The following is a 14,560-nucleotide window of genomic DNA, read 5'->3' as shown; positions in this document are numbered from 1 at the left end:
CAATGGAAATTTCAAAGCGGAATGAGCAGTTCTTCCACCTGGTAGCAATGTTGCAGCTATTCCCGACGACGCAAGAGTTAAGGCTATGTCATTTTGGGATCGCTTCCAGAATCAATGTAATTAGGAACATTTTAACAGTTCCTCCTGGCGCATCTAAGAAGATTTCTCCAACCCCGTTATTGACAGTTTGCATTATTTGATCATAAATGCAATTTTGCTCAAGCGTTAGCTTAGGAATATTTGATTGCACATACGACAAAAGATCACCTGTGTTGTAATTTTGTTCCCGACGCAATTCTACATCGAAAGAAGCAGCAGCAGATCGATTCGGTGATGGCATTCTCAATTGATTGAGAACTTTGTTCGCAATTTCTAAGCACAAATCTACAACGAAGAGTTAATAATGATTGAAGATCATTGAATTCAGCTGTGTAAACGACACAGCTGAATTCCAACACTATGTGACACGAAATAATTAAATCAAAATGAAAATTAATGGAAATGTATGAAAAATCAATATAACAATGCAATCGGAAACATTGAAATGGAATCGTGAAATATTTAGTATAGCGTGTGTTGCTTTTACGTCCAACAGATGGCGCTGGTTTTCAAAAAAGCATGTTTTTACAAAAAACATGTTTTTACCTGTCACAGGTGTGACATCTATATAATATACATATATAAAAACATGCGCGTATTCGAATGCAACGTTGTGTCAAAATTTCAAAGCAATCGGTGAAGAACTTTCGGAGATTTAAGATTTTGAACAAACAAACATTACATTTTTTATATAGATTACTAGCTTAATTGAATTACAAATTCATGTTGGGAAAATTGGTCATCGTAAATTCCATAAGATTATCACAAAGGTTAAGAGGGTAGGTTGTGGCCTAATTGTTTGTTATGGCCACGTGTTTGCTTCAGAAAACCTACTTCTGAGTAGGAAACCACATGCAAATCATACTTTTCAATGGGTGTTGACACTAATCCAGGGCAAAGCTGCAACCCATCTCCTATCTGTTTATTTGTGTATGCAGAAATAATCATTGCCTGAGATTTGTCTTTGGAAGTTGTACAGAATCCATTTCTAGGTATGGGCTTCCCTAATGGGAATGATCAAAAAATCATAATGCAATGTAAAGTTGTTACAAAATTCCACAAATCATTTTCTATCAACATATTCTTTTCTTTTTCAAATAAAAAACAGGAGTCTATATTCATGGATTATTCTTGGATGGAGCTCGTTGGAACAGGAAGACGAAGAAATTAGGGGAATCTTACCCCAAAATCCTTTATGATAATATGCCAGTGGTTAGTATCTTCCTGCTAAATATGATTTTTTTTTCTAGTAATCTGGTAGTCCTCAATTTACAACCACATTTTTTCTAGTAATCAAGCAGTCCTCAATTGACCACAATTGAGCCTAAAATTTATATTGAGAAATTTGTTAAGTGAGTTTGCTCCATTTTACGACTTTTCTCGCCACATGTTAAGTGATTACTACAGTTCTTAAATAGTAACATGGTTGTTAAGTGACTCTGGCTTCCCCATTGACTTTGCTCGTTGGAAGGTTGCCAAAGGGGATCACATGACTCCGGGACACTGCAACTGTCATAAATGTGAGTCAGTTGTCAAGTACCCAATGTAAATCAAGTGATCGTGGGAATGCTGCAAAGGTCATAAGTGTGAAAATTGGTCATAAATCCCTTTTTCCCAGTGCCTTTGAAGGGTCACTAAAAGAACTGCTGTAAGTTGAGGACTACCTATATCCATTGACCTGGGTTGAAACTAACATGAACTTGATAGTTCCACGAGGGGGATTCAAACATGCATATTACCTGTGTGTAAGCAACTCAAGTATCATATGTGACTATATACCCCACTTCTTAAATTGTGCTAGAAGTGCATTTGATTGTGCCACTATGCTGATTGCCTTGATTTGGTTCAGAGAGATTCTGAAAGATAATCCGTCCTCGCCCAGATAAAGGGAAATACCTTGTAATCCACCGGCATCTTAATCATCTCCTCCTACTTGCTACAGATGTGGCTTAAGCCTTGCCGAAGGTCAGACATCCCCATCAGACCCAGTTATTTGTCTCCGGTGTACAAGACAAGCGAAAGACGAGGAACTTTGTCCACTACGGGCCACTCTACCAATTTTGTGATTGCAATGATTCTGCCTTCAGACAAGCCAGAGGAACACTGGATTGGGCGAGGGGTGGCCCTGTTATGCCAGCTCAACTCCTAACCTAAGGCATGCTGCCGGGAAAAGAGAGGCTAATGGCCCAGCCTGCCACATTCAGTATCCTTTTTTATACCTTTTTTTTCCCCTAAAGAAATTCAAATGTTTCAAACATTTTAAATACACTTTATTTGCATCTTTAAGTTGTTAAAAAATTAGAATAAGTTGAATGAAATAATAATAAAAAGTTCTTGGGGTAAAAAGCAAGTCTGCATAATTGTTTATTCAATAATTTTATTTTCTTATGTTCCTTGTGAACAAGGAACAGACATAAACACAACACAGTTGACAATGGACAAAAAAAACAGCATTTCATCATTTCCAGCTTTATATATATATATTTATATTTATATATATTTTAAAAATGGATTTTGTTGTAACAAATCAAAACAACACCCTACCCCCTTCCAAAAGCAGTATCTCAAATATATTTCAGGACCATAATCACATTGTTTCAACCATAAGGAAAGAAGTCACACTGCATCCTAGGATGCTACAGCATTTTCTAAGCAATCATCATATCACAGCTGATTCAGTGCAGTGTGATCAATATGGGATGTCACACAGTGACAGCATTTTAAGATACAAGTAACATTTATGCCTTCTAACAAGTACACATTTAAATGAGACTGGACTCCAAGTGGAAGGGAATGATGAATCCACGTAGAAATGTAGTGGAATCCCAATTGTCCCAAATGTGATCACTTAATTGTATTTCAAAAAATTGGGGGAATTTCAGCACCCAAGGAAAACAGGGGAAGCTGAGACTGCTCTAGGTCTCTTCACAAAGTGTAACAGGCACACAAGTGAATGAGGGAGGATCGTCTCCCAAAGGCTCACCAAAATCCTAACATTCCACAATAGGGCTGGTGTTTTGTAGGGAAAAAAAATTATTTGGGTCTAATTATGTTCCCCAGATTGACATTACATTATAGAGCATGCCAGCAGAACACAAAAGGAAAAAGTACTACCTGAAGTAGAGAAAGCTTTATTCATAATTACAAAAATAGACTTTGAAAATCTTGTATGCCAACTTTTTTTTTTTGCAAAATAAAAATAATAATAATGATATAAAAAAAATCTCCCTCCAGCGGTCTGGCAGACACTAATAAATCAAGAGTCCAAGGGCCCAAAACTTAAGAGGTCCCACTGATAGATACCTCTCAGGGAATACAGCAGCATCTCCTCTAGCTTGCAGCCAAGCATTTTTAGCTGGAGTTGAGCTACTCTCTCTAGCCAAGAGAGCGAGACCAAAGAAGACCCAACCTTAGTCTTCACAGTTGTTCTGAGATCCCAGTGGGTATGCAGTTGGTAAGGGAGTAGGAACCGGTTCTCCTGGAGCCACCAGCGAATCAAAACACTGCTGTCTGTTAGTATTCAACCCCTCCCACAAAAGCCACCACCATCTGACATACCTTTAAAGTAGACAACACTTGCACAAATGCAGGAATGTCTGGAGAAAAGTCAGTGGAATGATCAAAAAGTAAATTGGAATGAAAATATCTGGTTTTGTAACTTTTAGGAACTCTGATGGGAATCAAAGAAAATAGCCCCTACCCACTAAAACTCAAACTCACCAACCTTTCTTTGCAGCTCAGCTTACTTATACTTTAAAAAAAAGGAAGAAAATGCTGGAAGAAACTAACTCCCAATATTTAATTTAGGACTAACCTGTTGTGTTCTTGTTTCCTGGGACTGGAAGCGTCTGCTTCTCTCATAATCTCTTACAATTTGTCTCTAGGTGTTAATAGTTGATTGGCACAAACATTCTCCCTACAGTGGAGCTAATCCTGCAGAGTTAAGGCTTTTCCCCAAATCTGCTGGCACAACCACTTCACTATCCTAGAAGGCCTGATCTATGCAGTCCCTATAGCGCACCTCCCTGGCATAGGTTTCTGGGAACCCCTGCAGCCATGTGGGGAGTCATCATGGAAGGCAGCAGGTCTCCCTGCTGGGGAGGAAGCACCGCCAAGACAGGAAGTCGCCTGTTTGGCTTCTGGGAGGAGACCTCGGGTCTTCTACATTTCAGAAAGAACCCAGCTGCAACAAAGACAAGAGATGAAAGCCCAGCCGCATAAAAGAAAGTTCAAAACAATGAAAGCAATCTTCGAAAAGGGGCCTTGGGGAGAAAGTTCCCAACGTCAAGCGGCTGCAGATGTTCCAAATGTAAATGGCATGGCACTGAATTCATACATTCAAAACTGTTCTCAAGAATCATGTCAAACAAACATGAAAAAGGGCTGCTGTCAAAGAAACTCGAGGCAGGACCTCCCTTAGTAACAGAGAAGAAAGTATGAACTGCTCAAAATCAGCACTGCTATCTGCTCCACAACTGCAGTCAGGGGATTGGAGGGAGTCCACAAGCAATATTTAGCTATTTTGCTAATCCATCTCCCACAAGCTAGCATGAAATAGCTAATACTTTCCAACCCCACCCCTCCCCAAGGTACATAGGCTTGATTCAGAGATCTGCAGCCTGCTTTTCCTTGGGCTTCAAAAGAGTACAATACCACTGTAATAACGAAGGGGCTCAAAGATTTGCAAAGGAGCTAGTAACCGCCAAGCTGCATAATAGTGGCTGCAGACAAGAACACATGCTTGAAACCCTGTATTAAACAGCTGATTGGTAAGGAGTGAGGAAAGTTCAATCCAGGATTGAGAAAAGGGGGAAGAAAGTTCAATTCAGTGGCTGAACCAGAAAAACACCCAGTTTTACTTTGGTCAGACCATTTAGCGCATCGCAAAAAAGCTGACTGAGCAGGCAACAGGGTTGGGAGCAAATGCAATCCAATAATAACATGCTAGAAACTATTCATCCTTTTTTGCTTTGTTTAAAAAAAAACCATTGAAAAGGTAACCCCTCCCAGAATGGTTCTAGTTGTGCACTGCCAACTAATTTCAGCTGCGAGCCTGTGTGTGTGTGTGTCTGTGTGTGTGTGTTCCAGGCTGGGACAAGGAGCCCGGGCAATGACCTAGTTTGGCACGTGAGCTCTGTGGGTATATAGGGCTGCCTTTCACCATTTGTACAACACAAAAGGCTTTGTCAGGAGGGGGTGTGATTTCTGCTGCACGTTGCCAGAGCCAAATACAAATGATACGTTTACAACAGCATCTCATGCATCTTGTCTACATGCTCTGCTTCCAACACAACCTGATTTTTTTTTTTTAAAAAAAAGGAAAACGCTGGACCAAATCAATCGTCTTTTGCTTGTCTCTTCCTTTCCATGAGCTGGAAAGAAGCAGAGCCTGTTTGAACAGATACCAAAATACGGTTACTGATAAATCAGTGTGTGTCACTGCTTTGTCTGGGAACTGATGTGCATACAGTACCGCAGGGCAGACTTAAAAAAAGTCTTAACAGTAGCATGACTGCAATCACAGTTGAGTACGGGAAATTTTCAAAACTGAATGTCCAAAACTATTTTGTCTTCAAAAAGGGCAATCACGAGCATGATGGCAAAACCTAGGACAAGGCCCAAGTTCTGGAGGACGAACTGACCCACCGGACAGTAACCGTGCTCTTCGTTGTCTCCATCCCCATGAAGCATCTCTGGAAGCTGAAAGGAAGGAAAGGTCTGAATAACCTTTTTTAATCAATAACCCCTTCTTCAATCCAGAAACCTGAGAAGGGACTTCTGCTTTGAAACGATCAATCTGCACTGACAGAGGGCTGAGTCAGTTTCACCGGGTCAGGCTGCTTTTCCCATGAACTCCTCCTCCCACAGAATTCTGTGCATCACTGCTGTGACTTAAAATTAGATTTTTGGAAGCCCAAGCTACATACCCAATCGACTTTTTTTTCATTTTCCTGCATAATCAATATCAGTATTACAACCACAGGATTGTTTTTATTAGTTTCTCTCTTTATTTCAACCCCCGATGCTCTATATTAATTAACTAAACTGCCAACCATCCACCAAAAGGAACTCCGGTCAGCAAACTATAACCATTACCCAAGTTTATTTACAAATAAGGCTTTTGTTCTAAGCATATAGTTCAGCTACTCCTCCCTCCCTCGTTATTGCTACTGTTCCCTTTGGACAAACGGTAGCCTTCAATTGCTATCTTCTAAGAGTCATTCCATCAAATCTTTCTTCAACTGATCGTATTTTCTTTCCTGTGCTAGGAATCCAAGGTCATCCCTGACCTGTCCTATCGTGGGCAAGCTATTCCCATTCTGGCTCTTTCTTCTGTTCCCTCGTTGACTTCCTATATGGCCTGGGTCTTCTGGTATTAGCAGAGCTGCAGGCTTCAAAATAGACTTCCTCAGCCTGGGAAACCAGCAAGACTTCAAACACTGCCCTACCCCAAAGGCCACACACACACACACACACACACACACACACCACTATGTACATATTGCAGATCTTACCATGTCCACAAGGGCCACGTAGAGGAACATGCCAGCAGTGACTGCAAAGATCCAAAGAGTGATATTATTTGCGTATTGTCCCACAGCTGTTCCTATTAACATTCCCACATAAGCCATCATCGCAGAGAGGAGGTTGTAAACAATGGCCTGCTTCACAGTCATGCCCGCCTTCAGAAGTACAGCAAAGTCACCTAGTGGAAAAGCAAAAAGTGATAGCACAATCACGGGTGCAGCAATGGATTATGCAGTCTAATCAGGGACATTCTTACTCAAAAGATATCTGAGTGTGTATATATACGTTCACGCAACCCCTGGGTTCTATGATCAACATGGTTTGAGGAGCAATTATTTTAAGAATTAGCATTTCATTTTGAAAGACTGTATTTGTACTCATGGTTACAACCACAGGACAAGGAATTTAACCTGACAGCTTTCTGATTCATGTCTTGGCTAAGTAGAACTTCTGGTGGTTAATGCTGTTGTCGGGGGGTGGGGGGTGGGGGGGTGGAGAGGCATGACAAGGAAGATTCATGCTACAGAAGGGAGAGAGGAGCATGCAACCCTTAAGTTGCCTCCAAAGGTTTTTAACTATTCAGTAGTAGTCTAGCTGTGTTATTCCTTTATATCTCTATATCAGAGTGTCTGCCATCTCTTACAGGTAGTCCTCGACTTACAACAATTCATTTAGTAACTGTTCAAAGTTACAACGGCACTGAAAAAAAGTGACCTGACCATTTCTCACACCTACAATCATTGCAGCATCCCTATGGTCAGGCGATCAAAATTCAGATGCTTGGCAACCGGTTCATATTTATGACAGTTGCATTGTCCCAGGGTCATGTGATCACCTTTTGCGACCTTCTGACAAGCAAAGTCAATGGGGAAACCAGATTCACTTAACAATTGGATTACTAACTTAACTGCAGTGATTCATTTAACAACTGTGGCAAGAAAAGTTGTAAAATGGGGCAAAACCCACTTAACAAATACCTCACTTAACAACATAAATTTTGGGTTCAATTGCAGTCTGTGCTGTTAATCTGGCTGTTTTTGTCTCACCAAAGCAGAAATGTACAAAGGATTGGCTAGCCATTCAGCTGCTGTTGCCGTTAAAAAAACCTATGATTGTAAAGTAAATGCATAGTTTGCTACAGGATAAACTGCAGAAATAAAGAGAGAATGAAAATCAAATCAGCGGTGCATAGGGGGAGAGGCAGCAGTGAACACGATCAGCTGATCCTTTCCTGAAATTCTATAATTGAGCAGAACTGAACAAAATGCTCTGTGACTGGATTTGGGACAGCGGAGGGGAAAGCGTGAAAACTGCTCGACAACAAAACACAGCATTATTCCCAAGACAGTTCATTATTCCCAAGAACGCCTGGGCCAAGAACGCCTCCCCCCACCCACTGAGGACCCTAGATCTCTATCCATGAGCTCACACCCATCTGGGACCACCTGGGACTGCCACCCACCTTTTGTCATCTTTGCCATCTTTTTACCATTTGGACATTTGGATATTGGGATATTCGACCACTTTCTGCCCCCCCCCCCCTCATCCAAGTACAAACAGGACACTGCCTTCTACCTCCTGCTGAGACCCTGACCCACTGACTATTAATTTACCATCAGCAGCACCTTGCCTCCACCGGGTTTTTTAACAATTTACCTGAGGTCAGACCTGCTCCGCCTGCGGGAGGCCCCTTTCTCGCAGGCATGGCCCTTGGTTCTCTCAAGGGCCCGCCTTGATGACGGGTTTGTGAACCCCGAGAGGTGGAGGAAGCGGAAGCTAAGGGGATTCTTAACAAAATGTTTTGTATCTTTTTTAGGGGGTTCCAGGTTGGGGGGGCGGGTAAATCAGGCCGGGAGGGGAGCCAGTGCCAGGAGAACAGGTGAGTCCAGGAGGGAAGTGAGTGTGGTGGTGGGGGGGGGAGGGAAAAGGCTATTTCAACAGAGGGTTGTTTTATTACAACGGTCGCGGGGAGGGGAGGATGCGAGGACAGGAGAAGATCACAAGGTCGGTTGGGAGACCGTGGTTGTTGGTTACGCCCGGTCGTTTGTACCAACCCCCGCAGTCTAGGTGGCCAGGAACTACAGAGCCAGGGCCTGCGGCTGATGCTTTGCAATGCAAGGTCCGTGACCAACAAGGCCCCCCTTATTAGTGAGTTGATCTCAGAGGGGGAGCTGGACCTTGCAGGGATAACGGAGACCTGGCTGGGCCACGAGGGTGGTTTACCCCTCGTGGAAATATGCCCACCGGGTTTCCGTGCATTCCATCAGCCCCGGGCCCTGGGTAAGGGTGGTGGGGTGGCGGTAGTTATACGGGAATGTTTGGAGCCAAGGGAGTTCACTGTCCCTCAGATACCCGGGTGTGAGTCCCTTGGTGTGAAATGGGGCCCAGGGAGGCAGTGGGGTCTGCTGATTGTATACTTGGCTCCTCGCTATGCATCAGCAGCCCTGCCCGAGCTCCTCGAGCTAATCTCAGAAACGGCAGTTGAGATCCCCAAACTTCTGGTTATGGGGGATTTCAACCTGCCGTCGACGGGGGAAGCATCCGAGGTAGCTCGGGAGTTCATGGCTTCCAGGACGGCCATGGACCTGACCCAATTAATTCAGGGCCCCACACACGAAGGTGGCCACACACTGGACCTTGTTTTTGTATCTGAGTAGTGGACGAGTGATCTGGGAATAGGGGATTTAGTTATTACTCCCCTGTCATGGTCAGATCACTCATCTCTCCGGCTGGACTTCCCTGGCGCTACCCCCCACCGCGAGGAGGTGGAACCAGACTGTCCAAGTTGGTACCGCCCCAGGCACCTGATGGAACCGGATAGGTTCCAGACGGAGCTTGGGCCACTACCTGTAGCCCTGACCCGCTCTCGGTCGGAGGACCTAGTGGCCGCCTGGAATAGGGCGGCAGCTGGGGCCTTGGACCGGGTTGCGCCTTTGCGGCCTCTCCTACAGCAGCGACCCACCCGGGCTCCTTGGTTCACCGAGGACCTGAGGGTGATGAAGCGCCATAGGAGACGTCTAGAGAGCAGGTGGAGTCCTCACGCTCCGAATCTGACTGAACACAGGTAAGAGCCTATTTACGGACCTACCTTGTGGCATTAAGAGCGGCCAAACGTAGACATTGCGCCGCTCTTATTGCGTCCGCCGATAACCGCCCTGCTGCCCTGTTTCGGGTAACCCGCTCCCTCTTATCGCAGAGGACGCGGGAAGCCCCCTTGCAGGGCAGAGCAGAGGAGTTTGGGGAATAATTGCAGGACAAAGTCGCTCAGATCTGGAGCGGATGGGCCCCCTTCAGTGGACCAGGGGAGCCGTCAACAGTGAGTCTTGTGAGACCATTCTGGGAGGAGTTTGATTCTGTTGCCCCTGAGGATTTGGACAGGTTGCGTGGACGGCTGCGACCCACCACATGTTTAAAGGACCCGTGTCCCTCCTGGCTGGTACTGGCATCCTGGGAAGTGACACGAGGCTGGCTCCTGGGCCTGGTGAACGCCTTGTTGGGCGAGGGGTCCTTACCAACCGCCTTGAAAGAAGCGGTGGTGACGCCCTTACTCAAGAGGCCTTCACTTGACCCGATGGAGCTAGCTAATTATCGTCCAGTCTCCAACCTTCCCTTTTTAGCGAAGGTTGTAGAGAATGTGGTGGCACAGCAATTTCCGCGACACCTTGACGAATCCGAATATCTAGACCCACGCCATCCCGGCTTCCGACAGTGATGCATAAGGGGGCAACCCCCCCCCCCCCAACCCCTTCTTCCCCTGCAGGGAAGGCGCTTTGGAGCTAAAACACTAGAAATTTAGCTTACACTATGAGAGAGGAGGATGATATATCTCACCTGAACTGTAGACAGGATATCAAATCTATACAATGCAAGATTTGGACAGACTGTGCGGGCTGCAGTGTCCATTCCTACATTCAGGCTACTTAGCAGGGAGGCCTTTCTCAATTTCAATTGATCAAAAAAAATCACCCAAGCCCAGCACACATAGCAGTCCACCAATTTTTACATATGGGCTACATCTTCAGCATAGCCTCCAAGAGCCTGTGGAAGCAGCTGTCAATCCTATCAGCCACAGAAACCTGGGACCTCCTTCCAGTAAAGTCTTTTCAGTCTATTATCTCCAGCAATGCTGCTTGGCTTCAAGTGGGTGGCAGCAGGTGCCAATGTGGGGAACAATGGCACAAGGTCCTCCAGAGATCCTTGCAACTACAACTGCTGATGTATGAAAGCTTTATTACTGTGGCTGCTTATGTATTTTTTATTTTCCACACCTTTCCTAAATACCTCGGTGTATACAAGGGCGCAGAACCTTGGTCTACATGGCAGTTTTCATTTCTACTGGTGTCAACCTGAGTTATGATTTGTATTTTCATTGTTCCTCGGCTGAATCTGAAACGAGTAAGGCCTAGCCTAAGAATGCAGCTGCACTAGCTCTATGACTAAAACCAAATAAATTCTGGATATCACGAGCTATATAAATAATCACATCTATTAATAAGGCATTTTTGATTCACAGACCAAAGAATAAAAAGCACAGCTGACATCACATTAGCTGATTACCCAATTCATGAGGAAGTTCATGGCAAAACACTGCTATGGATGTGCTGATTCCTCCAGTTAAGCCGGCACTGAAAGCAGCTCCTGGAGAGGAGAGGGGTGAGGGTAGAGGACCGAACAAAATAAAGATTTTAATTGGTTTATCTTGACACAGCTATTTTTAAACAAAACATCAGTGATAATAAAGGCAGCATTTTTGGCTGAGAGATTGTCATGTTAACAACCAAAGTTAATGGCTCAAATGCTCATGTTTTCACTTCAAATTATAGAAACAGTTCATGGATCTATACGCTAGGGAGGAAAAAGAGTTGCTCTGGAATTTGAGAGAATGGACTACTTTTTATAGTAGATCTTGAATATCAACAATAGGAGACCTGCCTGGTCATGTACCAGAGGTGAGTATAAAATTTGTTTGGAACTTACAAGGCTGTAAAGAATCATTTCAGACCCAACTCAGTTCAAGAAAACGGAACCTGGAAAATTCTGCTTCAGGCTTTGGATAACACATATTGACATGTGAGTCAAATTTGCCCTCCTTCTCAATCAGCAGATCTCAGTTGGGATTATTGAACTGCCCTTCCGCTTCCCCCATGGGGATTACATATTGCACTGCCCTGCTCCCCCCCCCCCCCAATAATCCCCAAGCAGGAAGATAACATCGCAGAATGCAAATATGAGCAACCTTTTGAGAGTGAAGCAGCTACCGCATGAAAACTTCTAGCGATATACCCAGGGATCTATAATCAAGAACGCACAAAGAGAATGTGGCATTTCTTAATATAATTGCATTCCTTCCCCTTTCCCTATAAATCAGCAAATAATGTGTGACTGCAAAGAAAGGCGGCCTTAAAAGGACTGAGGAAAGAGAAGAGCAGGCCTTTTGCTACTGAGGTGCTGCATAATCTGCCAGGAGCAATTAGAGAAAAGGATACAGAGCCTTATTTAGCACCATTACTTCCCCTGATGATTTTTTTTAAAAAAAAATCAGACACACACTATCCCATTTTTCCCTCTTCACCTCAAGTTTATTTGTTGGAAAGAGCACCTCAAACTATCCCATCCCATCCCCAAACCTTTTGCTTTGCTTACCTATGGCCAAGCCGTCACTAAAATTGTGGATCCCATCTCCCATTATTACCATCCAGGCAATATTAGCTATTCCGGTGTCTTTTAAGTCTGTGCCTGAATGGCAGTGTCCATGAGAGTGATGGGAATGTTTATGTGGCCAGAGATGGTTGTGCTTCCTCACTATTATTTTAACATCTTGACGATGGCTCCCATATTCTGCATCTGAGAGATTGTTGCTCTGGGCATTATGAGAGATGTCATTATGGGAGTGGAGCATCCGATTTTCCTCCTCAGTAGCAGACAGGAAGGGCTTGGGCAGAGAGTCAAGGTGGCCATCCAGATCTGTTAATTCAGTTTCATTAAGTCGATCATCGGACAGTACGGAATCATCTGCTCCTGAAGGGGATGAACCCAAGAAATATGTAAGTTAACAAGGGATGAATATGATCTATTGATTAGGATAGCAAAGCTGTCAATACTTAAATTAACCAGGAATGCTAAATGGAGATATTTTGGAGAGCAGCACAGCCTTATATTTGAAAGTTATGTTGCCAATCTTGATTAAAACACAGAATAGTGTTTAACCCACAGTTACAAACACTTTATATTACTAACTCCAGCTATCATCTAGTACAGAAGTCCCCAATCCTCAGGCCGTGGTCCACTACTGGCTCATGGCCTATTTGGAACCAGGCTGCACAAGAGGCGGCCTAGAATACATATTTACAGCTCCACTCACACAAGCAGCTTAGCGCACACACATGCCTGCCACTCATGCGACCCTGTTCCCTCTCCCCCCCTGAGCTGGGCCACCAAGCCACAAAGGTTAGGCAACGCTGGTCTAGTATTGGCAATATATGTGGGGTAGGAGGGGGGGGGGGAAGAGAGGTGTTTTTATGTGCAATAGAAGAGACGGAACCAGAAAATTTAATGCACATTCAATAGAACGTGCTAAAATATATTTAAGGTGTTTGAATGTACATAAAGATGTGTACATGAGAATACATGACATAAAAACATTTGTTCATACAGCAAATGTTCAAAAGCCTGTGTCTGTGTATATGTTGAGGCAGTTGTTTTCTTTATTTTTTTTTTTTGGTAACTGGCATTCTAATTATGGATGCTTGCATTACTGAGAACTATCTGGTACTTGCTTGGGAAAGATATTGAGCACATACTTTTCAAGGAACTATCCCAAATTCAATTGTTTATATCTGAAAGCGGGATGGGGGAAATACACTCAGAACCCCAGAACCTGGAAAGCCATAGACATCCAGGATAGACAATGCTAAAATAATTCTTAAGTCTTCCATGGTTGTATTACTGTTAACTTTTATATGGCTATGAAGTTACATACAGAGGCTTGTCTGTATAAGCAGATACAACATTACTCCTAATAGAGGGCATTCTGGTATTACCAAAGTGGTGGGTTAGGAATTTAGGGATAAGGTGAAATTATAGTTCAAGTTCCTAAACAAATCCTAATCTCAGAAGACACAAATAAGGGGACATTAATCAAAATGGTCTTGCATGCAAATATATTAACACAACACACCACTTGCTTTAACCCTAAATCATAGTTTGCAAAAAGCATGGCCTTTTACTTTGGCTTCTAGCTAATTATTAACTAGGATTCAATAATTTGACAATGAGGCATCACACGCACACACAAAAAAACACCTTCCTAATTTGTATGTGAACGAGAAGCCAGAATTTATAAACCAGTTCATAGTAAGACCCGTTTGTTTTTAGAATTGCAAAAATCCATACATTTGAGGAAAAATTAATCAAATTTTTTGTCAAAGCAGTATCTTCCAAATATTACTTGGGCAGCATTCAAAAAATATTCTACAAAGCAGTATCTACTTCAATAATATATAGCATTATACAATACATAAGCATTATGCATATATTACACATATACCTAATAAAATATATATAAAGATTTAAATTTGAATGGATTGGGGAATAGGTTAACATTTGTTGATTACCTTTGCTTTATTAAATGTCAGCAGATATAAATATTATTCATTAATGCAGAAGAGTTAACTAATCTGCTAAATCCATATTGGCAACTGAGGTAAGATACTGAGTTTGCACAAAAGCTGCAGTGATAGTAGCAGCCTGGTCATAAAGGAGATACCTGCTAGTGGCTTGAGTTGAAGCCAGTCAGCATCAGGTCTGTTTAGCTTATGATCTGAAAGTTTCCTTCCAATGGGTGATTCATCAACCTTTTGTTTCGTCTTACACCATTTCTGTTTTGTCTGAAAGAGACAAAAAGACCCAAGTCTTAGCAATTTTTAACTTTGAA

The 14,560-nt window shown here is 43.2% G+C and overlaps 2 protein-coding genes across 5 annotated transcripts in view; one reads left to right on the top strand and one right to left on the bottom strand.

Annotated features, from left to right (window-relative positions):
• Nucleotides 1-2,445, top strand: part of DNAH7 (dynein axonemal heavy chain 7) — a gene marked incomplete at its 5' end in the record, with an annotated part of 161,289 nt that extends 158,844 nt beyond the window's left edge. Inside the window, 2 exons of the mRNA XM_081956675.1 lie at nucleotides 1,208-1,311; nucleotides 2,042-2,445. Of these exons, the coding sequence (XP_081812801.1) occupies nucleotides 1,208-1,311; nucleotides 2,042-2,248 (311 nt within the window). The 3' untranslated portion in view covers nucleotides 2,249-2,445. The remainder of the gene's footprint in view (nucleotides 1-1,207; nucleotides 1,312-2,041) is intronic.
• A 9-nt stretch (nucleotides 2,446-2,454) lies between these two features.
• The window catches only part of SLC39A10 (solute carrier family 39 member 10), a 44,066-nt gene continuing 31,960 nt past the window's right edge, over nucleotides 2,455-14,560 (bottom strand). For 2 of the 4 annotated variants that reach the window (XM_081934064.1, XM_081934063.1), the window contains exons 6-10: nucleotides 14,393-14,513; nucleotides 12,271-12,645; nucleotides 11,185-11,265; nucleotides 6,615-6,805; nucleotides 2,456-5,799 (exon numbers count right to left, since the gene is read on the bottom strand). In XM_081934064.1, the coding sequence (XP_081790190.1) occupies nucleotides 5,641-5,799; nucleotides 6,615-6,805; nucleotides 11,185-11,265; nucleotides 12,271-12,645; nucleotides 14,393-14,513 (927 nt within the window). In that variant the 3' untranslated portion in view covers nucleotides 2,456-5,640. Of the gene's footprint in view, nucleotides 5,800-6,614; nucleotides 6,806-11,184; nucleotides 11,266-12,270; nucleotides 12,646-14,392; nucleotides 14,514-14,560 lie in introns of all 4 variants that reach the window. The other 2 variants (XM_081934061.1, XM_081934062.1) reach the window with 2 other exon arrangements.

Source organism: Natrix helvetica, assembly GCF_964273705.1.
Source record: "Natrix helvetica genome assembly, chromosome: 1".
Classification (NCBI taxonomy): Eukaryota; Metazoa; Chordata; class Lepidosauria; order Squamata; family Natricidae; genus Natrix; species Natrix helvetica.
The sequence above is the reverse complement of the archived record's forward strand: the minus strand, read 5'-3'. Positions and strand labels throughout refer to the sequence as shown.